Source organism: Artibeus jamaicensis, unplaced genomic scaffold, assembly GCF_021234435.1.
Source record: "Artibeus jamaicensis isolate MK-2021 breed Jamaican fruit bat unplaced genomic scaffold, CSHL_Jam_final scaffold_833, whole genome shotgun sequence".
Lineage (NCBI taxonomy): Eukaryota > Metazoa > Chordata > Mammalia > Chiroptera > Phyllostomidae > Artibeus > Artibeus jamaicensis.
The window spans coordinates 13,980,417-14,004,772 of record NW_026522056.1 but is presented as its reverse complement, the minus strand read 5'-3'; the positions used below and the strand labels follow the sequence as shown (position 1 = coordinate 14,004,772).

Sequence of the window (24,356 nt, the reverse complement as noted above, 5' to 3'; positions counted from 1 at the left end):
GGATGATCCTTGTAATAAGATACGACTGGCATGCTGTATATAAAAGAAACAAAACGGAAGGCATCTGGGAAAGGTACTTTCCTAATATCTACAGAGACTTTATAGGGATGACAGCCGTCGGTTTTGAGGAGGAAAAAGGTGGCAGACATTCAGACTTCAGTGCAAAGGAGCCCTAATAATAATAAATAAAAAATAAAGAGGAATTGAGGATATTTAGTATTAAATTATCTCTGGATTATTGGAAAAACATATTGATTCAACTGTATGTGTGAGAAAAAGACATTTCAGAGAAATCTTTACTGATCTGTGAGAAAGCATGTTGAAAGGTACCTGATAGTGTCACGTGGAAACAACTGGTATAATCAGGAAAACCTCTTTCCATACGTGAAAACTGTTTTTTCATTGAATTTCCTTCAGTTCCTGGCATTGAGGTGAACACACTACAGTCATTTAACCACAGTGATCGCAGCCATGTTTATCATTGTCGTTTGGTTGAGTAGTTCGAGCTCTCTGACTACACGTCGGGTACAATTAATTCATTATTCTTATACCAGGTTCCTCATCTTTGAAACAGGGGTATTAACTTACAAAAGTGGCAAAGGGATATCATCACCAAGCAACAAACACTTGTAAATGCTGTCAATGTGAACCTACACCATAAGTGTACTTTCTTAGTCAAGAGATACAGCCATAAAGTGCTGCTACAAACTCTTGAATACAGACACCAGGGCAAGTGAGACCGGTACCGGCCACACAGGCAGGAGTCTGGACCACAGTCTCTGTTTCCTGTATCCCAGGTTTCCTGACGACTTGTCCACGTTAGGACTTTTGGTCTTAATAGTTTGTACAGCGTGTGAGTTAGGTAAAGCATTTCTCCTAGACAAAAGTTTTTCACAAACAAGCACCCAGATGGCCTGTGTCAGCTCTCCCTCACCAGGCACGAGGTCAGCATGTTCCTTATCAATTTTTAAAATTTCTCCCTAAATTTCTCTTCGCCTGTTGCTCGAAGTGGTTGAAGGGGCCTAATTAGTGTGATCCCAGCTGGGACTTTTGGACGGGAACTGTGCAGAGCTGCCAAATGAGATCATGAGTCCGATCTCGTGTTTATCTGTTAAATTTGTTTATAACAGCTTGCTCTCGACTTGCCGAGTTTGAAGGCAGCCATTTGATGTCACCCGGTTGGGGACAGTGTCTGTGCCGGTGGTAAAGGCACCATGATGCAGGGTTCTTGCACTTTTCCCTTTTTCTCAGTGACTTTCTGGGGTTCAAGAAACAGTTCAGTCACCTTTGAAATAGGCTTTTTGTTTTTGTTTTTTTCCTGTATTCCTCCCCCTGACTTTTTTATAATGGTCCTGAATTTTTGGATTGTTATAAAAACTCCCTTGGAATGGTGTGTAGCACATAATTAGTATAAGTTTTTCTGAAAAAACAAAACAAAAAAATGGGGTAAATGGGAGGTATTTACTAAAATCCTAATTAATGTCTTTGCCTGAAGAAAAACAGATTACTTAAATCAATTGAGCATTTGTGGAGGAAATTGCAAGATACAGTGCTAGTAACAGAAATCCTAAGGAAGTCTGGAGAAGGGAAAGTAGCCTGAAATGTTAGCACCATCCTTTCCCCAAGAAAATAGGAAGAACCAAAGGTCCTCCCACGGAAACCAGGGTGTATTGCAGTGACAAGTACACGTGGAAATCTCACGTTCGCCCAGCTCCTCCAGGTAGAGCAGTTCACCAAGTAGGACATGGCCACGTGAGACTGCTCTGTGCTTTGCAGTGTGCTTTCTTCTTTTCCTTGTGGCTCTACTTGTTTGAGCTTATCTAGATTCTCTTTTTTAAAATGCTGGCTCATACTGACCTTGCCCTTTCTCCACGGTTCGTCAGGTATTTCAGAAATGCTGAAAATCTGTCTGCCTCTGTTGTGAGTGAAAGTTGAAAGTGCAGTTAGTGTTTGTGGAATATGAAGTGCAGAGAATGAGGAATTCTTGCTGGAATTCCTATTGCAAAGAAGCCAAGCCAGTTTAAAAACCAACGCTTTCCATTCCACATCCATGTTACTGAGTGGTCTGCAGTGTGGCACATTTCGGCTCCTTAAAATCACTCTTTGTTGTGAAATTTTGTTTTTTTTCTGAACGATCACATGATCATTATGACTAGGGGATAGCGATCTCCCTCTCATATTGGCTTAATAGTTCTGATAATCTACTTGGATTTGAACTTTTGATCCACAAAGCTGAAACTCTTGGTTTTACTCTGTAATTGGAATGAATGAGCACATTTAAAAGTTATGGGGAGTAGGGGTGGGACTTAATGCTCCTTAAAATGGAACAGGGTGTGTTATTTTTGTACTCTTATTTCCTTAAAACTACATACAATATGAGGTATTAGTTTATACTTAAATATAAACTTTCCTTATTTTAATAGACATTTAATAAATATTATATGGAAACATAAAAAACTTTAAATCAGAGAACCACAAATAGTCAAGGATTTTTAAATATGTAAAATAGGGAAGAAGAAATAGAGTAAATGCTTCTGTAATATAAAAAATAATTTATCTAACACATTGCAAATATGGGGAAAGGCTGACTAAGAAATAGAATAATTCTAGTGAACATGTTCTGACTAATCTTGAATCTTAAAAATTATGACATCTGTCTTAGAAGGATAATATTTATAGAAAATAAACCATGAGGTATATATTTAAGACTAAAATTCATGTTGTAAAGATACACTGACATGTTCCAATAGAGAACATTTTGAAAAGTCAAGTGGTACCTTGAGTAGCTTGGACAGTGTATAAAAATAAAAAGGTTTAAGTTTTGTTTTCTAGCCATTGTCAGGTAAGTTAATTTTAAAGATTGTTTTAATATCAGAAGATCCACATAGTTTCCCCAGGAAACATAGAAAGTTCTGGTAAAAACTTATAACTGATGGTTCTCTTGTAATCATTTAAATTAATTTGTCCTTTATATGCCTTCCACTGATAAAGATCTCACTCAAAAGTAAATGGATATACAATACATAAGTTTGGAAATACTGGATTGGCCAAAAAGTTCTTTTTTTTTTTTTCCTGTACAATGGCTCGAGTAGCGTTTAGTTGTCTTTAACTTCATTCAAGACAATTTTGTTAGATTTTATTGTGACAGCTGTCATATCAGCGTGCATTTTTTAAAAACATCAAAATTGATTAATTTTGGTGTAGCCATTTAAATATTGAAGATGGGAGAAAATATGCAAGATTTCCAGCATATATTATGCTTTACTATTTCAAAACAAGTGGAAATGCAACTGAAATGCAAAAATACATCTGTGCAGTGTGTGGAGAAGGTGCTGTGACTGACTGAATGTGTCCAATGTGGTTTGTAAAGTTCTGTGCTGAAGATTTCTTGGTGGATGACGCTGGGCAGACCAGATGAAGTTGGTAGCGATCAAATCGAGACATTGAGAACAATCAACATTATACCATGAGGGAGAGAGCGGCCATACTCAGAATATCCAAATCAATAGTTATTGGTGAAAATGAAAAATGTCTGTTTTACAGGGAAAAAACCATGCAGACTTTTTGGCCAACCCAATATATTATGGGAAATGAAAATAAGCTTAAAAGGAAAGACATTCATGTCACATTCTCAAGCAGAAAGTTAATAATAAGCAAAACTAAGCAAAGTATAAAACTATATATTTTCAAAAATCAGAATAAAAATTGGAATTCACACAATATGGCAAAGTAATTTTTTTTGTAGAATTTTGGTATTCTGTTAGAAGGCCAATGTAATATACAAATAAAGGACCATTGACTAGAAGGCGGAAGCAACTGTTCAAAGTCACAGGTCACACATGTACCTCCGTGAGAAAGCTGCCAGGTTATGAAAGAGAATCGGGCTATTCACACATCGTAAAATAACGCTAAATAAACAAGTGACAGACCCAAGAGAGAAAAGGCTTTTAGTGTTGGGGACGTCTCAGGTGACCGTAGCAGAAAGATAGTTGAGTTTTCCAACATTGTACTGTGTCTTCCAGGTTTGTCTGTAGTGATGCCCATGAACTCTAAAAACATAATTAATACAATCCTAAAAATGATTCTTAATTCACCGATGTTAAAAGTGTACTGTATATTTGATGTATTAGGGTGGTTTTATGTATTTGTGCATTACATTGAGTGTCGTTAGCGTGTTTGTACCTGTGAAAAGGTACTAAATGCCTAGCTGATTTGAAACAAGGAACATGTCTGCTTAGTAGCCAATTATTTTGGGGGGCTTTTTCATCCAAGGCAGTGTAGTAACGGGCTTCAGTTAAACTGATCAGGTTCAGATCTACATTCTGCCACTTCCTGTTTTTCCCCCCACTTTTTGAATTCACATTTATTTTGTTGTGAACATTTTATGATTATTAGCTATTTGTATTATCTTTCTTGTGAATTATCTTCTCATGAACACTGTAAATATTAATGACTTTTTCAGATATTTAAATAATTTTTTAAATTTTATTTTTCAATTCCAGTTTACATTCAGTGTTATTTTGTATTAGTTTCAAGTTTACTGAATAGTGGTTAGAAAATCACATACCCTACAAAGTGTCCCCCCTCCCCGATATTTCTGATATCTACCTGGCACCGTGTACATAGTTATTATCATGTTATTGACTATGTGCTCTGTGCTGTACTTTATGTCCTGCTGACTTCATTGTAACTGCCAATTTGTCCTACTTTTACAGTAATTTTTTTTTTCAATTACAGTTGACGTACAATAATACATTAGTTTCAGGTGTCCAACCCAGGGATTGGACATTCTGTGTAACTTACTGAGTGATCATCCCGATAAATCTCATAGCCATCTGACAGTGTACATAGTTACTACAACATTATTGACTGTATTCCCTGTGCTAACTGCTCAGCCCTGTGGCTGTTCTGCAACAACCACTTTGTACTTCTTCATCCCTCCAGCCCCTCCACCTCGTACCCCAGACCCCTTCCCCTGGGCAGCCATCAGTCTGTTCTCTGTATCTTTGAGTTTTGTTTCTTATGTGTTTTAGATTCCACATATGACTGAGATCATGCGGTATTTGTCTTTCTCGGACTGACTTATTTCACTTAGCATAATACCCTGTAGGTCCATCTGAACTGGTGCAGATGGTATGTGCCACTTACAGATTTGAGGCTCTTTCCTGAGCTTCAGTTTTCCTCCTACTCTTAAAGGTTAAGAGGATCAAATTAATGAGAGTATTTTTAAGCCTGTTAGCCCTCAGTAGAAGGTAAAAATTCTGATAATTGATGGTGGTGTTGACTTTCACAATGACTGACTGTTTTTTATTCCTAAATCCTCTTTCCTACAGACTGATTATATATAAAAGTATCGGGAATCCCAAATTCCACTGCTTTCAGAGTACTTCTAAACATTGATTTGTATTATAATGCAATTAATGATAAATTGATTAATTGGTTGTTCTTTGGAGCTTTTGGGGGAAACAAAGTAATAAATGTCCTTAATGTTCTAAAGCCTTCAGAATATTATATTGTAAGCCCAGCAACTATGCCTGCATCTCTCTTTTATTCTGTCAGGCTACTCATGCCTTTCTCCACGTCTGTTGCCATTTCAGCTTTCATATGAATCCCTTTAAAACCAAAGATGCCTACATCCATTCTGTGTGAATGTTATTTATCAGTCCATGAGATTTCTTAGATTTATTGTCTAAACAAGCTTTTTCATAGAGAGGGAGAAACTCAGCCTCGGCCTTGTAAGTGTCCTAGACGTAACATATTGGAGGGGAGGAGAGTGCGGATCGGAGTTGCTCGGAGGTGAGATCCATTCGACTCACTTTGTTTTGGCTCATGGTGAAGCACAGGAAGTACTTGGTACTGAACTTCCAAAGTTTAGACATCACTGTTTACATTCTTTTCTGCAAACTTGTATCTAAGCCCCAAGTTCTTGTTTGGAAAGAGTTCACAAGCCATTTGATGGTCTGTGTTAGAATTTTTTTTTTTAAAAAAATGTTTTTGGAACAAATGCTACCTTCTTTCCTTATTACTGTATTTTTAATGCATTCATCAAAGAACACATTTCCTGCCCATAGTTAATTTAGCTTAGTGATGTTAATATGAGAACTTTGAAGACTAAATAAATAATTTATAGGTAGATTTGACATTGTTTTTTATACTCTAAGTTGAGGGTATGAAGTCATTGACTTCTAAAAATATTTTTATTTTTTTAAATGTAATGCAGCCTTTTTTTTCCCCCGAAGAATTGCCATTGTCCTGTTACGCAGATGAAAAAAATGAGTAACTAGAAGAGGGGTTTTACTTCCTCTTGGCATTTAACTGAAGACTAACTTTAATATTAAGATTTGTCATTAAGATCCCCTCCACTTGATCACGCACCCACCAGTGGGAGATTTCTGGTGGGGGGAGGTGTGTTTTGTACTGGACGATTGGAAGGCAGAACCAGGGCGAGAAAAACGTACTCAGGCTAATTGTGGGCTGTGGCTGATCTTACAATGGAAGTCTTTTCAAAATGTTTTTGGGAAGTTTAGGCAACTTTTTTCCGTTGTAGCGCCCGTTTACGTCAGCACTGTTTTTCCTCTCCTCTCTATCTCCCATCTTTTTTGCTTCTCCACCAGGAACTGATCAAGACTCCAAGTCACCTTTGCAAAACGGTCCTGAAAGCATGTACAGAAAGTTAAGATGGGTCCTCAGATGAACCAACAAACACCAAGAGCTAAAAGAAGGGTGCACTGAGTGTATTATCTTAGCCTGTCTACCCCACGAATAGCACTTATTTTTCATAAGCTTTTCCGTATAGACACAGAAATACTTGGTTTTATACTTGAGAGTTTATCTTGCACAGTGTGAATCATTCGATATATCTGAGAGTTCATAACGTATTTTCCCACATCCATCCATCCATTGTCTTATTTTGCCTGATATGCATTTAATATGTGTTGTTGGATAAAGAAGTTGGTCGGTCTCCTTATGTTCAATAATTAGATTAGTGTATAATTATGTGTAATTAGTCTTTTTCTTGGAAGTGTCAACACCATCCTTGAAACTTAAGTTTCAACACCAGTAACCCTTTTATTTTTAAAGGACTTGTATTGCCACCCATGAAGGAACTATTGGATGTGTGAACAGTATCTAGAAACTCATTCCCTCCCAATTTAATCAGGAGTTTTATACTTTGCACAGAGCTGTGTGACTTTGCACATAGGTGTTGTTTATGAATGAAAGGGATGTTCTCAATGTGGCCATCACCAGGAAGAGAGATTTGAGTGATTTTTGTTGCTGTGATTGATAATTAATGCCCTTGCCATTTCATCCAATTCACTATGTGACTGAAGGTGTCTGTTTTCTAGACCGGCCCGATTTGGCACACACTGTGGCTAAGAAGAGGATTCTGGTTTCTTTTGTCAGTTCCGTTGTATAGTTTCTTTCCTTTTTCCTCAGTGCCAGTCTAACAGAAACCAATAACCTGTACTTTACAAAAGAGATGAGCCACATAACCTAGAGACTAGCCACATGTTCACATCGACAGAATATGGTTTATATCCTACATTTCTTTAGGCTTTCAATTTAATTTCTGAAAGTTCTGCCGTGAAGCTATAACTCTGTATGCAGGTATAGGAAAGTTCTGGTTGTGGCTGGCCCTCTCTGTCCATTTCTCAAGTAAGTGAAGTTAGCCACCTAGATTTCAAGATTTCTCTAGTGTCCAGCGGAGTGACAGACATCACACTAGAATGTCATGGGCCAACATTAAGCAGATGTGGGCCATTAAAACCTGTTTCATAGGCCTGTCCCATGTCACCCAAAGATCTTCTCAGGGTCAGAAACCGAGCTAAGTGAAATCTGTTGCCTGGGAACTACCTTTTTTTAAGCTTCGGCTGTTAGAGCCGCTGGTGTGAGCACCTTTATTCAGCAGGTAGCCATGCAGCTGCCACCTTCGTCCGCCCGAGAAGGGCGGGTGCTTATGAGTGCATTTATTGTCCAGTGATGAGGCCTGTGGCGAGAGGGACTGGTGGCGGCACTGGCCACGTTTGGTAGCTGTGTGTTAAGGATCCCAAGAGATGCCTTTGTTCCTGCCAGAACTGGTGGGCCCTGTTTACCTTCCAAGGCCTCGGAGCAAAAGTGTTAACATCGGGATTCCTGAATGAAGGAATACCGTCTGCACTCCGGCCTGCTGCTTTGCACACGACGTTACCTGTTTCAAAGTGTCACTGTACAATAATTGTTTCGATGGGTAGCTGACCGGGCTTGAAGTGGAGACATCCACCCCCTTCCTTGCTCACATCGTCAGGACCCGGGTTTTTCAGTCGTGCTTTTCAGAACAGTTTGAGAGCATAGTGGCAGAAATCCAGATACTTGTGCCCTCTCAACCCTTTGGAAAATAAACCCTGTTTGACACTGATGCTGTTGACATTTAAAGGTTGACTGTATGGCTGCTTCAAAGGTCCTGTCAAGACTTTATAGTCATCCTGTACAAAGCAGATCTCCAAGGGCATGGTTATGTACACAGGGGTGGCTAGCTAAGGAAAAGTATGCTTTAGTGGAAAAGAAATAAATTTAGCTGGGGTGGATGGTCAGATCAAGTGAAGACCCAGACACCTCTGAAGTACTTCTCCCTAATTCTCCTACAAAGTGGATCCGGCCTCTGTAGTTACCAGCCCATCTCCCTAAGAGCTGCTCCGCCTGTGCGAACGAACCAACAGAAGAGGGTGAGAGACGCAGGGCGCGCATCAGCTCCCTGTGCAGGGACCGGCCCAGGCGGACAAAGAGGATTCTCCGAAGCTATGCAGCACCAGCTCAGCAGCCCTCTGTCCTACTGCGTCCCACTCCGTTTGGGGGCTTTTGAAGCTGTGTGTGAATCTCATCCTTCTCTTTCACAAGTGGTAGAAGCACCTTTCCAGAAAGCCCAAAGGAATAAAAAACACTGTCAGTTCGTGTTTAGGAAGCAGCTCATTAGCTCATGTGCACCGGACCACAGGAGTGCTTATCACATGCTGGACCTTAATCTAACCATTGGCAAGAAGAGCTCATTTTTTTCTTACAGTCAACCCCATGAGGTGTGGACTATCGTCATTTCCAGTTTATAGCTGGTGGTACTGAGATGCAGAAAGGTTGACTAAAACATGCCCAAGATTAGCAGTGGAGGTAGGTCTCAGTGTAGGCAGGCAGACCCCAAAATCCGCACTTGTAATTGCTACAACTTAAGCCTTTCTTTTACTTGGGGAGACATTCCATAGAAAATGGGTTGTGACCTTGAGCTGGGGTGTCTCCTTTGTAATGGTCACTGTAATTAACAACAGCTGGAGAACCGGTTTCCTTGCTGCCTTCAGCAATATGTGGAAGGGGGTCCACCCAAGCCATCTCCCAAGTTTTCTAGGCCTTTTGGATTTGTGCTGCAGAAACAAGGGGTTTCCTCATTTTGTTGTTCAGGCAGATATCCTAACTGCTTTGTAGGTTTCACCATAGGAGTCTGGCATGGTGAGTGAGAGGGTGTGATTTTGAGTGGTAACTTTTGTTGATGTGACTATGAGTGGTGACCCCCCCCCCCCCCAAAAAAAAAAAACACCCAAAAATGGAACCGTATTCTGGAAAGCAGGACTTGTGTGTTCTAGGAACCCATCGGTATCTGTGTGCCAGCTGGCGTTGTTGGGAGAGGCTGCACTTGGCTTCAGTGATTTTTTTTTTTTTTTGAAGACTTTTTTCAATACTTGTCCATTTCACGATGGACAAGCAACTTCCTTTTTTTGTTTTTCTGACTGAAAAAAGTGCTCAAAGGGAAACATTTTGCCAGTGTGGAAGAGGTGAACCAAAAGCTACAGAAGCCCTAGAAGGCATCAAAATCCACTAGTTCAAAAACTGTTTTGAGCAGTGGGAAAAATGTCTCTGGGTGGACCGCATCACATGATGCCATACGCAGAAGGTGGCTGAGGCTTAAACATGGAAGACTAAATACACAGTTTTTTATAAATAAGTTCTGGCCGAAGGGTGGGTGAACAGAAAACACAGCAAGTGATAGAGGTAACATGAAGAAACTCCTCAAGTGTGGCCTGTCTCTTTCCTACTTTGCAGGGAAAGAGAAACAGTAGTTTTGAATGTGTTACCAGCACCCACAAGGAAGGCATGTGTCGGAGTGTTACTCTATGCCGATTGGCCCAAATTTGCTCCTTGGAGACTAGGCCTGCCCCCATGATGACCTGCGGGAGACCCCTCTGGAGCCCTGTTGAGGAACTAGCAAGTCTCTGTAAGACTTTCCCCACAACCTAGAGAACGCTGAACAAGTTTCTTTTAAGATGCTGCTTTTTGGAGCCTGTAAATAAACCCATGCAAGGAAAAAATTGGGTTTTTTTGGGGGGGGTCCCCCCATGTAAAAGTGAAGCCAAGGCTAAACTATTTTAGGAAGTGGCCTGGTCACTTATAAATAATTACTAAAACTCTTTTATTCAAGACCCAAGATGGCTAGTGAGGGACGGTAACAGGTTTCCCAGTTGTTTCCAAGCTAGTTCTATTGCAACACTCAGACGTGAGCTTGTTGGGAAATATCAGAGGAGAAATGACATAGGCCTGAAGGCAGGGGTAAACCTCTGGAGACATTCTAGGCTAGACTTGGACGTGTGCTTCAGAACTTCCAAAGCAGGATAAAATTTCATTGTGTTTTATGGAACATCTGGTTTAGAAACAAAATGACACTTTTTTTTTTTTTTTTTAAATTCAAGGGGTTAAAAACAAGAAGGGGATACAGGATACTGAGAAATCTAATGCTTACTGGAACAGTCTTCAAGTAGGCAATAGAGTGAGGAATTGAACCTGGACTTGGAGCCCAGCTTCAGCCCAAATGGGCACGTATACACAGAGAGCCCATGGACAGGAGCCCCTTTCTAGATACATTACCAGCAGAGAGGGACACGCTCTTTTCAGACGACTGCTTAGACAAGGAGGACAACGAGGGAGTAGATTATTCTGAGGTAAATACAGGGCAAGCTCTTGGAGGTAGTTGAATTTAAAAAAAAAAACAAGGGAGGAGGATTGGTACAACCGTTTCTTAGTGGGCAGTGACCCTGCGGCACAGGCGGTTGTACTAACCGTCCGGACGTTGCCGCAAGCCATGCCCTCATTTAGGAAAAGTATAAAATCCGGTTTACATCCAGTGGGTTCTTCTCACTTGCCCATTCCTTGTTGGAACCCACGTCCACCTGCGTTTCTGCACAGTGGGAACTGAACAATGACCTCTATTATTATCTGGGAATAATGCAGCCTTTGTAGAGTGATGGGCTTCGCAGACCTGTCGTGTGCGCACATGCAGCCGTCACAGTCACAGGAGTCGGAAGATTGATTCTGGATGCTCGCGGCTAAATGGGGGTTTAGCTGGAGTGCGTGACTTTTCTGGATCTTAATGTCTCCGTCCGTGTTGGGGAGTCTGTTGGCATTTTGGGTGAGGCCATTCCTGGAGGACTGACGTGAACGTCCAGGCCTGCCCACTGAACGCCACTGTGGTCTTCAGTCACGGAGCAGCCCCGACACCCCCTCACGCATTTTCAGATGGCCCCGAGGTGTGTGGGAGGGGGCCATGAAGACAGCGTCCATGGTAGGAGTTTCAGTAATAAAATTCTGTGAATTTCATGCTTTGTGTTGATAGCTGTCTGCTGCTTAGCATCAGACAACTTAGTACCTAGTTCTCTGTTTTTGAAATGGCAGCCTTGACCACCCCCTCCCATTTCTGTCCCTCCGTTCATCGTCTCTTTATATGTATAGCATTCAGCTCTTCCTTTTACGTCCCTCCATCCTTACCACTGCACCAGATTATCCAAATTCAGGTTCCTACCTGGCATTCCATTGGGTCATTTTAAGTTTCAGCTGAATGGAACGATTGTTGTCAGACTCCTGGGGACACTTCTGCGTGTACCTTGCCTAGAATGTGTTTCTAATCTGTTTGGATGTTTTATGTGGCCTGTGGAAGAGAAAGCCACAAAATTCAGAAAACTGTAAATATAGGTTGGTCCCCTGGGGCCCCCAGCCATCTCCAAAGTATCTGTTTACTACATAGTTCCTGATGGGAGTGGCATGTCTATCAATAATTTTCAGAAAACAGTTTCTATTTCTAACTTGTGTTTTTAACTTCTAAAAGGTGGGAGTTAATTCGTTCAACTTTGTTTCTTTATGTTGAAAGATGTGTGGTTCCCGGGTTATTTCCTTGTGACCAAAATGCTCTTTGAAAATAGAAGGCTTTTATTCTTAGCCCTCTTTAACAAAATGTTTTAAACTACAACAGCATTGAGATGTGAGTCAAAACCACAATGAGATACCACTTTATGCCTACTAGGATGGCTAAAATAAAGAAGACAGGCAATAGCAAGTGTTGACAAGCTGTGAGAAATTGGGATCCCTGTACATTGGTGATGGGATTGAAATGGAATGCCCGTTTTGGAAACCAGTCTTAGTTCACGAAGTGAGTTAACACAGGGTCACTGTGTGCTGTAGCAGTTCCACTCCTAGCGAACTGGGAACGCGTGTCCACGTAAACACTTGTGCACGAGGGTTCTAAAGCTGTATAAGGCGATGGTTGCATAATTCTGTTACTGTACAGAAAAAAATCATTGAATTGTATACCACAGGGTGAATTTTATGACATGTGTGAATTATATTTCACCAACAAGTTATTAAACATATCTGTGACAGTATATGATACTCCAGCATCTTTTAAAATAACATTGGATTTTCAGTTAAATCAATATCAAATGAAAGAAGCTTAAGTTATGAGTGAAAGATTCTTCAGTGTTTGGTCACTTAGTAAATAAGGACTCAAATGCATTTTGTGGTTGAATGGAAAATCTTTTGAAGGTGGTGTGGCATAATGAAGCTGCCTGCGGCCTGAGGCTCTCTTACCCGTGTATCCCCCACATGCTCTCATGAGCGGAAATCTTTTAAGTGCAATTTGTGTAACAATGGATAATAAGATTCCTTTTTAAATTAATTAATTAATTAACTTGCTGTCTTATTTATTAGGTTGTTCTAGTCAACTAGGGAAGGGAACGGATGTTGGAGCACTTAAGTTGCTTATGGAAGAAGCCTAGGGGTTGCTGAGCAATTGAATAATTGTTTACTAAAGCTCCACCGAGCCATGATCTCAGTTCCTCGGAATACTGAAGCTTTTAAAAAACCTCCTTACCACCAGCTAAGGATGCCATTCTCTGTAGTTACCCCTGAGAATTGAATTGGTTCTTTTTTCCCCCGTGGACATCGTTTTATGTACTGCTCTCTACAGAAACCAGCAGTGTTGGTTTGACTTTGATGTTTAATGCTTGATAATTTTGATAATTAGAAGGAAATCAATTTTACATCCCACCCCCAGTCCCACTATACTGCCTGATTTCTTCTGCCTTACAGTATCATAATTAACTACATTCGAAAAGAGAAACAAAAACGTAAGTTATAACACAGTGAGGTCAGTGATATGAAAGACAAGCAGAAGGCACCTGGCAGGTCAGCTGCCACGACCTGGTGGCGCCTCTCACAGCAGGTTAGGAAGTAGCCCTGGAGATTTAGTGGGGTCTGCACCTGGATACGCCTCTGGCGTGTTGGAACTCCCACCCTCCGCGCAACTGGGGTTTAGTGCCCAAAACCAAGTAGCAAGGATGGTGTGAAGCCAGAAAGGAGACAAGATCCAGGCACTGAGGTCAGATAACAAGGTCAGAAAGGGGTCAGTACTAAGCTTGACCTTGACTTGAGCTCCTGCCTTCAGGTTTCTGTTGTCTCCTGGACACGAGATGGGGGTTTCATTGACCTTGTCTGAAAAGGTTACAGGATTCTCAAGACAAGGGAAGAACTGAACAGATGACAAAAGAAAGTCTGTTTTCATACACTAGTATTTTATTGTACTGCATGTATAGTTTTTGGTAACAGATCATTTTTATTCTGTGTTGGAAAATCAGAATGAATTTGTTAGTGTCTATAAACTTAGCATTTATTGCTCCTCTTCAGCATAGCCACCTGCCTAGGGTCTTCTGCCTGCCCCCTATTCCTTACAGCCAGTGCTGGTTTTCCTTTGGAACTGGGCACGGAGAAAGGGGCAGTAAGCAGCTTCTAAGAATCAACCAGGAAGATCAGCATATTCAGGTGAATCACGTGAAATTGCCGCTACTCTACTATCTTTATTCTAGCAAAGAAAAACGTTTTGTCCGGTCCAGTAGGCCTGCCTCAGATCCAGGGGTTTACTGTATGAGGATGGGGTACACGTGAAATGCCAGGAGGTTTTCCTAGGAAGAACTGTCCTTCGTTCTAAGAGAAGTGGGGACGTGTGGCTGTCCCCCACAGGAGAGCAGAAGCAGGGCCCACAGGCGGTGGAGTGAGTGGTGAGGATGGTCTGTGAACTCTCCAGTGGAGTTTCACGTAACTCGTCCAAATGGGGTAGAGCTTGTAAATGTTTGAATCTGCCCGTATCGTCATTCTGTGCAGGCCTTCGGTCCAGGACTCACCAGAAGTTGAGCATGGAACACAGCTCATCCTTGAGAACGCCCCTCCCCCCAGGCTCAGGCCACACACCCTGAGCTGTTCGTCTATGGCGGGGCTTCCTTATTACAGCAGCTTTAGTTACACACACACACACACACACACACACACACACACACACCTTTTTTTAAATGTTTCAATATATTTCACTGAGGAATTGAAAATTTTAAAATGGTATCCAAAACCTTTGGTTATTTAGGGTCTTTTTTCAAAAGGTTTAGAATCTCAGTAAGCCACAGCAAGTGAGGGGTGCTGTTAAAATTCTAGATCCTTAGCTGTTTAGTCAATGTCCATAAAAATGGGTGAATAGAGAAAATGAGTTGATGAATTGACTTTAACTTTTTAAATGGTAAAATTATTTTCCCTGCTGTGAATGAATGCATAGATAAAGAGAAAATGAAGAGAAGGATTGGGGACAGGCCCTTAACTGAGAACAAGCAGAAACAAGTGAGTCTCAGCTATTTCAGGTGAACAGTACAAGTATTTCAAATGAACGCAGCACTCTGAAGGTGGCAGGGAAATGAGAACTCACCCAGGTAATTCTCGATACACACTTGGCTGCTGTATACTTTGAAGCCGAAGACAAAAGGAACTATAAGTAAGTAATGAGCCCCAGTTAGGTTTTTTACGTTGCTATTGTTCAGCAATTCTGAAACCACTTTTAATATGCATTTCTGTATTGAGCTAATAAGTCAATGTATAGTTGAAAATGAGAGCTAGGACAGAAAGGGTTCCAAATACAGAGAAGGAAGGCTGCAGTGAACTCAGTAGTGTCGGATTCGAATGGGAACTGTATCAGTGTGTACAAACTTGGGGTGTTAATGTATCTAAATAGATGTGGATGTGAAAGTGTGTGTGTTTACTTACAAATCTGGGAAAAGTTGAGCACCAAAACAAATGATAGTAATTAATTATAAGTCCTAGAATAACATAAGTTATGAATCAGTAATGATGTGTGAATTAATGGATAAATAGTAAAGAAAACAGAAGGGAAAGCTTTTCCTTAGAGGAGAAAACTGATAAATACAAAAGGAACGATGCAGTTGGTAAATCACCATAATGATTGCTTCAGGTAAAAAACCATCAGCAGGTGATAGAATTAGTGGGTGAAAGTTTATTGAGGAACAAGATATTTACATGGTCTCAAAGTATCTCCCTATGCAATACTCACTCATTAAAAAGGGGAAATAGTAACCTTACAGCGAAAAACTTGGCAAGCGATCAAGGTTGTTACCACTACGAATGGGACAAAAATGATACCATGCTGTGCACCAAGAATGACACAAATCTCTTATTCCTGCCAAAAATGCATAACCTGAATCTAATCAAAAAGTCAGATACACCCAAATTGAGGGTTATTCGAGAAAACAAACAGCCTACCATACTCCTGAAAAATGTCAAGGTCATAAAAGAGGACTGGGGAAAATGTTTCAGACCCTAAAAAGATTATTGTATGCTTTGTGTGAGTCTGGATTAGATTCTGGCTCAGGAAAATGAAGAGATGTCATTGGTTTTTTGTTTGTTTGTTTCCCCCCGCCCCGAAAATCAAACCGTAAAGGGTAAAGGGGCATTATACTTTCAACTTTAAAACCATTCAGGGAGGGGAAAATAAAAGTTTGTGTGGGAAATCTGGGCAAAGGGTGCACAGGAATTTCCTGTACTATGTCTGTGACTTTTCTCTAAGTCTGGAATTATCTCAAAATACAGTATTTTTTAGAAACCTAACAGGACAGCCGCAGCCGGGCTGGTTGAACACGCCGTGCCGGGTGCCTCCTGCCTGCTCCTCTCAGTGCTGCTCTGGCTCTGCCCGCACTCCGTGGGAAATCCCGCCGTCTGGCTCTGTCCCACTCTTTAAAAAGCCCGTATCAGAGTCTACAAGTCATACATGTGTAGATTATACACACGTGCAGGAAGGGCAAACAGTACGGAATTAAACAGGACAGGAGTCGTGGTGCGGCGCTCTCTGCCCACCCAAACACACCACCACTGTTTCTACGGCTGGTAGGTTGGTTGTCTCGTTATAAACGTTCCTGGGCTTCCACACACAGACCAGTGTGTTCACACACACAGTCTCCCCACCGCCCCAAGACTACTGAACGTTGTTGAGTATTTTTTTTAACATAATATTGTCATGGGCATATTTATTTAGTGAATACATGTAGCCTTGTTTCATTCTTGACTGTGTTTTCTCTCTCTGCCGAATGTGTCCATGATCCCCAAACTCATTATCCAGGATGGATACAACCATGGACTTGAATGGTAGAGCCATGGTTGCGGGCCCCGGGGTACCGGCAGCAAACAGAACTGGAGTATGCACCAGACCAGCGCGACTCCCTCCGCGCCGAAGGCCTGTGGCCGGGGTGTGCAGGTGTTTTCTCTGGTGGAGGACTTAAGGCGGCTCAGCTCCAGCCACCTCCATTTTCTGTATCTCGGTACTCAGAGCTGAAGCCTTCTGAAGATAAAAAACATGTTTGGTCACTTTGGGCAGCAGCTGTTCCTTAACTACTCAGCTATTGTCAGAGAAGCGAGGGCACAGGACCCAGACGTTGGCCTCTGAGTGCCCTTGGCACAGAAGGGGGACTGTCCCAGCAGCTGCCCAGGCCCTGGCAACTTCGTGTCTGGTCTGTTCCGGTCACTCCACAAATCCAGAAAACTCTCCTGAACCTTTCTATTCACCAGTAGTTCTCGAGCTTTGTGACATGTGAGTAATAAAAACATGATTTTTAAACATTCCCTCAACAGCCCCAAATGCAAGAACTGACTTCTCTGAGCGTCGAGGATCGCAGTGTGTAATGCAGTGTCCGTTTTCTCTCAGCGCCTCTGATTGTCCTCTGCAGCTTTGGGGTTGAATTATTAGGCCTTCTAGTGATCACACGTGCCAGGCGTTCGTTGCAGGTGGTTAAAGATAGCTCCCGTTGGTTGTGTCACCTGCAGTAGGGTGAAAGGTGGGGTTGGGGATGGGTTTGGTGGAGGAGAGATGTCCCTACGTGGAACCACGGGGGGAAGCTCGGGGAGAATACTGTCGGTGTTTAGGAACTGTGGCCCGAGGAAGGAGAAACTCTGTTAACATGTCTTAGTTCAGGCTGCCATAACAAAAGACTGTACACTGGATGGCTTAAACAACAGACTTTTAATATTCTTAGTTTTGGAGGGTAGAAGGTCCAAGATCAAGTTGCCAGCAGATTCAGTATCTGGAAAGGGCCTCTTCCTGGCCTGTAGACAGCCACCTTCTTGCTGTGTGTTCACTTGGTCTTTCCTTGGTGTGTGTTCTTGGTAAAAGATTCCTGGTGTGTTTTTCTTCCAAGGGTGCTAATCCCATCACAGGAGCGCCACCCCCGTGACCTCGTCTGCACCTAATTACCTTGCAAGGGCCCCAGCTTCAAATACCATCACGTTAGTGGTCAACACAGGAGTTTGGGGAAGACATGACGTTCAGTCCCTACTATGTACGCACATGGCTTTGAAACTGCCCTTGTATACTTTATTTGTCAGAAGTGTCCCTATACCTCCAGAGTTGGCCCTGGGGAGGTAGTGCAGCCTTTGTAGGTCATGGTGACCCTGTGTTGCTTTGGTCACATCTTGAAGACACTGTTGGCTGTCCCTGCAGCCAGGCAGGTTGGACTTTTTCCTAAGTAACGTTTATTCTTGGATTGATATCATATCGATATCCAGAAACTGTCATTTCTAGTCAGCATGTAAAAAAGACAACATATAAAAATGGAAAAGTCTCACTCAGTTCCCTGGAAGAAGGATTTTTGAGGAATTATAGGCAAGAGAGTAAGAAGTTGCTTTTGAAAGGCACAGATTTCCCCTTTGACTCGGCAGTAATCTTATTCTGACAGCAGTTAATGTGAAGTCACTGGCCAGAAAATAATCTTATTCGGCTTTAATTGAAAGCACAAGGTACTTTTTTCCTGTCTCCTCCTTCTCTATAAGTCCCCCTCTTTCTCCTCTCTCTCTCTCCTTCCTCCTCACGTCCACAGTCTCCCCACCCACCCCGCGCTACCTCCCTCCTCTTCATCTCCCTTTAGCATTTGAAATGTTTTGGGTTTGGCGAATCCCTGAGGGCAGAAACTGAGCTAGCAGGATATTGATTACCAAATATGGTATTGCTGCTAAAGATGTTAGAGGAATGTGGCTTGTATTCTAAGCCTCTAGCCTCTGAATAAGCTGCCAAACAAATTAGGTCATTTGAACTTAGGGTTTTTTTTTTAACAAGGAGCTGGAACTTTGATTTGGAACATGATGGTGGTGTTATTTTAGCACAAATGTTGGGGGGCGGCAGTGGTTATAGAGAGGTGGGGGAGGGGTGGGGGAGACTCCCTCCAGCATGTTTTAGGACCCGGGCCACCAGCCCAGGTTTTGTAAGAGGCGCGTGTGCTCGGACACCAGTGCAAAAGCCAGGCATGGATCCAGCTGTGCAGCCCCGTCTTGTGAGGCTGGAAGCCCCAGGGGACTACTGACAGGTCCCAGGGTGTGCTTCCCCTGCCTCCATGGCCTGGGCTTGGGTTGATACGGACTCAGGTTTAGAAAAATTGCTTCTTCACAAAAAGGCTGGTGGCCCGGGCCACGAGCCAGTGGTGACACCGTGTAACTGATGGCAGGTTGTTACTGTGTGTGGCTGAGGGTGTGTCGCGTGAATTCGCAGCCCCCTCCCCCCCAACATACCTTTAAATCACAGATGGGGACTGCACCGACCTGCCAGTGAGGACGACAGCGTTGCCTTCTGTTGTGCTTCGTAGACCAGGAACCCCGTTTTCACTTTGTTGTTGGTTAGGCTGCACAAGCAGAGTCCTTTTCTTCCTGCCCACCCTTGCCTGTCGGCCACTGTCTCCTGAGCACTTCCATGCCCTCTGGGACGTGTGCAGGTCCGAGTGTGGTCCGGGCTCTGTGGCTTCCGTGACACCTCCCTGCCCCGCTCCTCCGGCCTTACTTCTCTCACTGCTGTTACCACCCGGCCACAGGCTCTTCCTCCCGGCCCTGGAGCCAAGCCTGGGAGGTTCAGTTGTTCATCCTGATCTGCAGTCACAGGTTCTAACCAGTTTCTTCTGGAAATTGCTCTTGTTTTTCTTTAAGCGAATCAAGGAGAGGACGAAAGGGGGTTTGGCGCTCACAGGCCTACCTGTGTGCTTTAGGATAGTCATTTTCACAACTTCTTTTCTGGAACATTCACAAAGATGGGAACTAAAGCCGATTCGAGTGCACACTTGCGCCCCCTACTGGGATGTCTGTTGGGGCTGTGGTTTGGGTTCTGAATCCATGGTGATGGAAAGTAGATGTCAGGAGACCATTCGTCCTTCTCAGCAGTGGGGGGTGTTCTTGAATGGTGGGTTTCAAAATAGATTTACTTCTCTTGTCTTGAATCTCGTATTCTATGCTGTTTGTGGTTTATTTCATTGGATGTTTTTGTTTTAGGTAAACTGCAGTAATAGGGTCAAGGGTAACTGAAATGACTATCCTTTCTCTGGACTAATTAACCTGTTGCTTCTCTATGTAGCTAACAAGCCAGCTGTAATGGAAGTCAGAGTTTAACCACATCAGGACATTTAGATTTTATATAAATTTATAAGCTACTTGGAATTGAATGATGCTTATTATGTTGAAATCTTAAAACTGTTTAGTTTCTGTCTTCTTTGTAATTCGGAGTGCGTGTTATCATGATCATAAAAGCTCTCCAGGGAGAAGGGGGTGGGAGTTTTTCCCTCCCTGTAGGTGATGAAAACTATGGCGTTGAGGAATTGCATTGTTTTAAGCCAGTGTCAGAACACTGGTCAAGCCTGAGCCTTTTTGGATCGTAAGTGTTATGCTCTCCGATGTTGCACAGAGCTATACACAGTAATCCATGGACTGCTATTGGTAGCCAGTAACTGAAGTTTTGAACTGTGCTTGCAGTTTGCTGGTCTAAGTTTAAAACATGAAAGTTTTTTGTCTAAGAAGAAAGATCATGAAGAAAAGTTGAAAACCCACAGAACTAAATAACTAAGTAAACTAAATCTCCCTGGCTTTCGAGACATGTCATGTTGTGGGTTCTCGTGTATTTTGTGCAACCAGGGAGACTGAGGGCTCTTGCTGGCTTTTTCTTTTTTGGATAGGCCAGGCTTTACTGGTGTGTTTGTTTTGTCACCGTTCCGGTTTGACTCTGAGGAAATGAAAACATCTCCCATTTGTTCTTTATTTCCCAAGGGCATCCGCTTCGATCCTGAAATTCCGCAAACACTACGACTAGAGTTTGCTAAGGCAAACACGAAGATGGCCAAGAACAAACTAGTAGGGACTCCAAACCCCAGTACTCCTCTGCCCAACACTGTACCTCAGTTCATTGCCAGAGAGCCATGTAAGTTGATCTACTTTTCATTTTTAAGGAAAGAGCCTGGATAAGTAAGAGTTGTTGGTGGGCTGCAGGTGCAACGCCACCACGGGACACAGTGCTGGCTGGGTGGCGCTTTCTGTTTCTGCCGAGAGGCTGCCTCTTGTTGCCGTCTGAACTCCAGAAACAGCAATCTGGTTTGTGATTGGCCGTCTGAGAAGATGGTTCGGCTCGCTCAGAGCTGTGACTACAAAATTTCGCCGGGCGTTGTAGGTTTCCTCAGCACGTGGTCTTGACCGTATCATGAGTGCACCCTGTTTGCCTTGCGGTGTAAACCCTTTGCTATTTCCCTATCCTCGCACACGAGAGCTGATTCTCAGTGTTCACTTGACTTCATTTGTTGAAGAACATCATTTTTGTGGCTTTGGGAAAATACACTGTTAAAATTGAATGAAGCAGATGTGAACAAGTTCATTCTATTTTTGAGAACAGTTTAACCGTAAATCCAGGGAGGAAAGTAAACACACATGAAGCATTTATACATTGGAACAGTCAGTTCCAGCAAACTGTTACCAGTAAAGTTTTAAGGAAATTTGGGGTTTTCTGTGTTAAATTAATTGGGTAAGGACAATGACTAGTTGCTAAACAAGTCTCTTACCCTTCCTCATGGGCCTGTTTACTTAAATGTCCATGCTCCAGTTTCTGGGTTGGATTGGAAAGCTTGTCTTAATTTCCTTTCTCAAGCTCACCCAGTAGCAGAAGTGAGGCGTGAGATAGGCCTTCACCTCCCTTTCACTGAAGAGCTGTACGTGATTTGATGTGGCGGGGCGTTCAAGGGATCCCAAGTGACTTGCTGTTATTTGGAATATTTCTGTACCATCGTTCTTCCTCTTCTTCCCAAACCACATGATCTTCCTCTTCTTCCTGCTTTCTCTGACAATATGGGTCAACTTTTCTTATTGGAATTGAAGGTCACATGGGTTCCTTTCTGCCCCCTGTCATGTGCCTGTCAGATTTAATCAGGTCATTGTGGCAGTTACAGCCATTCTGTAGCGCAGTCGCTTTCTCTGGAAAGCTGCTGCGTGTTGGTGGTAGCTAAGAGATCAAACAGTTTCTCCCCCAGTGCGCTCTCAAGTTTTTCTATGAAGCCACAAAGTAATAACAAAAAAATGTGGTTCTTCCCTTCCGTGTCCCAGGGAGACTTGAAATCTTTGTTTATTTGGGAAGAAATCTAAACAAAAGTTTCATTTTAAGGTGCAGGGGCAGTAAAGCAGGCCGTATGGACATTTCTTACAAAATCTGTCCTTGCAACACCTGGCTCAGAACCTTGTAGATTGCATATGTTTAATAAATATTTATTATAGTGGTGGTGATGGATACGTTAAAATTTTTGATGTAGCTCTTTTTAGAATTATATTCCACATGTATGCCTCTTCCTTTTTTTTTTCTGAAATTTTTTCTCTCTTGATTAAGACAACATAAAAGAGTATTTGTAATCAGTCCTACAGATTGCTTTCTGTAGGAGCTCAAAATGTTCCCTTATTTGCTAGAACAGCTTGGGGGAAATAGGTAGCCTAGCCCGCTCACAGCAGGGTGCTCAGAAGCAGCCAGATGAAGGAACCCAACATCCATCCGCAAGCCCCTGAAGTTACAGGAGAGCGGGAGCGGAGCCCCGACGTGGCTCTGGCCAGCTCTGCCCCTCTCCCTTCCCTGTGAACAAACAGCCCAGAAGTGGTCAGAGAGTTTCCACGGCAGGGTCAGAACTTGCCTGGCTGCTTCCGGTAAAACAAACTCGAAGTTTAAAAAAACACATCTGAACAGCAGTGTATTCTTGAGAAAATAAGAGTTACCATGATTTCTGTTAATATAACTCTGTTTTACGACAGAGGCCTTGACAAACAGCAGTTCCCTCCGGGACTTCCCTGTCACATACGGGTTCCTGAAGCACACGGCAGACGATGGACACTGTGGTGGTCCCGAACTGGTGGATCTAGGGGCGTCTGCACGTAACTGGTGCTCAAGGTGGTCATTTGAGTCACCTGTCAGGAATAGAGTGCCGTGAAGTCACAGACTTCTGGGCTTGCAAAAGCCCTTGTAGACTTCTCTGTTGTGGGCCATGAGAGGGTTTATAATAAATGCTTCCTTTTGTGGATGTTTTTACATGGTGGCGGCTGAAAAGGACCCATTGCCATCGCTAAAGGAGGAATTTGCTGTGATTTGATTATACAACAAATATTTACTTGCACTCTCTCAAATATCTGTTGAAGTCCAATGAGCACACAGTGTGCCAGCCACTGGGGAGGAAGGGAGCCGTGGTGGTTGCCTTACAAGACTTGTCAGTCCCAGGAGCTGGTGGTGGTCGGCATTGTCAGGAACCCTGGCCTACACCAGGGGTGGGAAAGACCCCCCCCCGTGGCCTCATGTGCTGAACACCTGCTGGATTTGTGGCAAGCGTGCCGATCGAGAAGGCCAGGAGGTTGCAACTTGCCAGGGTAGAGGTGGTGGCCTCCGTGGAGAACTTGGCCTTACACTCGAAGGTGTCAGTGAGAGCTCTGGCTCTGGCAGTTATTGTCCAGCTTCGTGATATTTATTTAACCTTGCTGTGCTCCTGTTCCCTCAGCTATAAAATGGGAATAATATCATCTTCTCATGATTGTTATAGAGCTAAATAAAAGATCAGCTGTTTCCTCAGCTATAAAATGGGAATAATACCTGCTCATCATGATTGTTGCAGAGCTGACTAAAATGGCATGTGATTGGGCTGAGGATTGAGTGGGTGTAACCTGTGTAGAGTGCTGGGCAATTAAAAAGAAACACTGAGTCGCTTTCCTTCCCTAATAGTTAAAAGTAGGTACTGATCTTATGAGGTATTATCACCATGTGACTGTAGCCAAATGTCTTGGCAAATTAGGAGAAAAGATTAATAAAATTCACAAACAATCCCAAGAGAGTCGTGCATTTCCCTAAGTAAATTTTTATTACTTTGAGCTTCCCTTTCTTGTGTTCTATGGAAGGAAGTAAGAAAAATACCGGAAGAAAGCAGGAAGGAAGAGATGTAGAAAAGTTACAAGTGATATAAAATTCTCCTGGACTGCGCATTTGCTCGGACAGAAAAGGGGGTTATGCAAGCGTAGGAGCTCCACTCCAGAGGTGAAAACGGGGCAAGTCACCATCGCTCTGAGTTGTGTTTTTCTCATCTGTAAGATGACGATACTCTGCCAGGCACTCTGCTAAACATTCTACGTGAATTGTCTCATTTGATTCTCAGTAATACTATTTTACATTTGAAGAAACTGAGGCCCAGGTAGTCAGTAACCTTCTTGAGATTACACAGTCATCGAGTGTTATGGGTTGAATGGCATGCCACCAAAATTCATGTTGAAGTTCCAGCCTCCGGTAGCTCCAAACGTAACCATATTTGGAGATAAAATCTTTAAAGGGGTGATTAAATTAAATTGAGGTCATTGGGGGTAGGGGGAGCCCTGATTCAATATGACTGGTGTCTTATGAGAAGAAAGAGAGACCCCTGGGCTGTGCAAGGCGGAAGGGCGAA

The 24,356-nt window shown here is 42.8% G+C and overlaps 1 protein-coding gene across 9 annotated transcripts in view; it reads left to right on the top strand.

The window, feature by feature from the left end:
* The window catches only part of RBPMS (RNA binding protein, mRNA processing factor), a 162,594-nt gene that overhangs the window by 78,646 nt on the left and 59,592 nt on the right, over positions 1 to 24,356 (top strand). For all 9 annotated transcript variants that reach the window (XM_053659930.1, XM_037128786.2, XM_037128784.2 and 6 more), the window contains exon 5: positions 20,680 to 20,830. In XM_053659930.1, the coding sequence (XP_053515905.1) occupies positions 20,680 to 20,830 (151 nt within the window). The remainder of the gene's footprint in view (positions 1 to 20,679; positions 20,831 to 24,356) is intronic.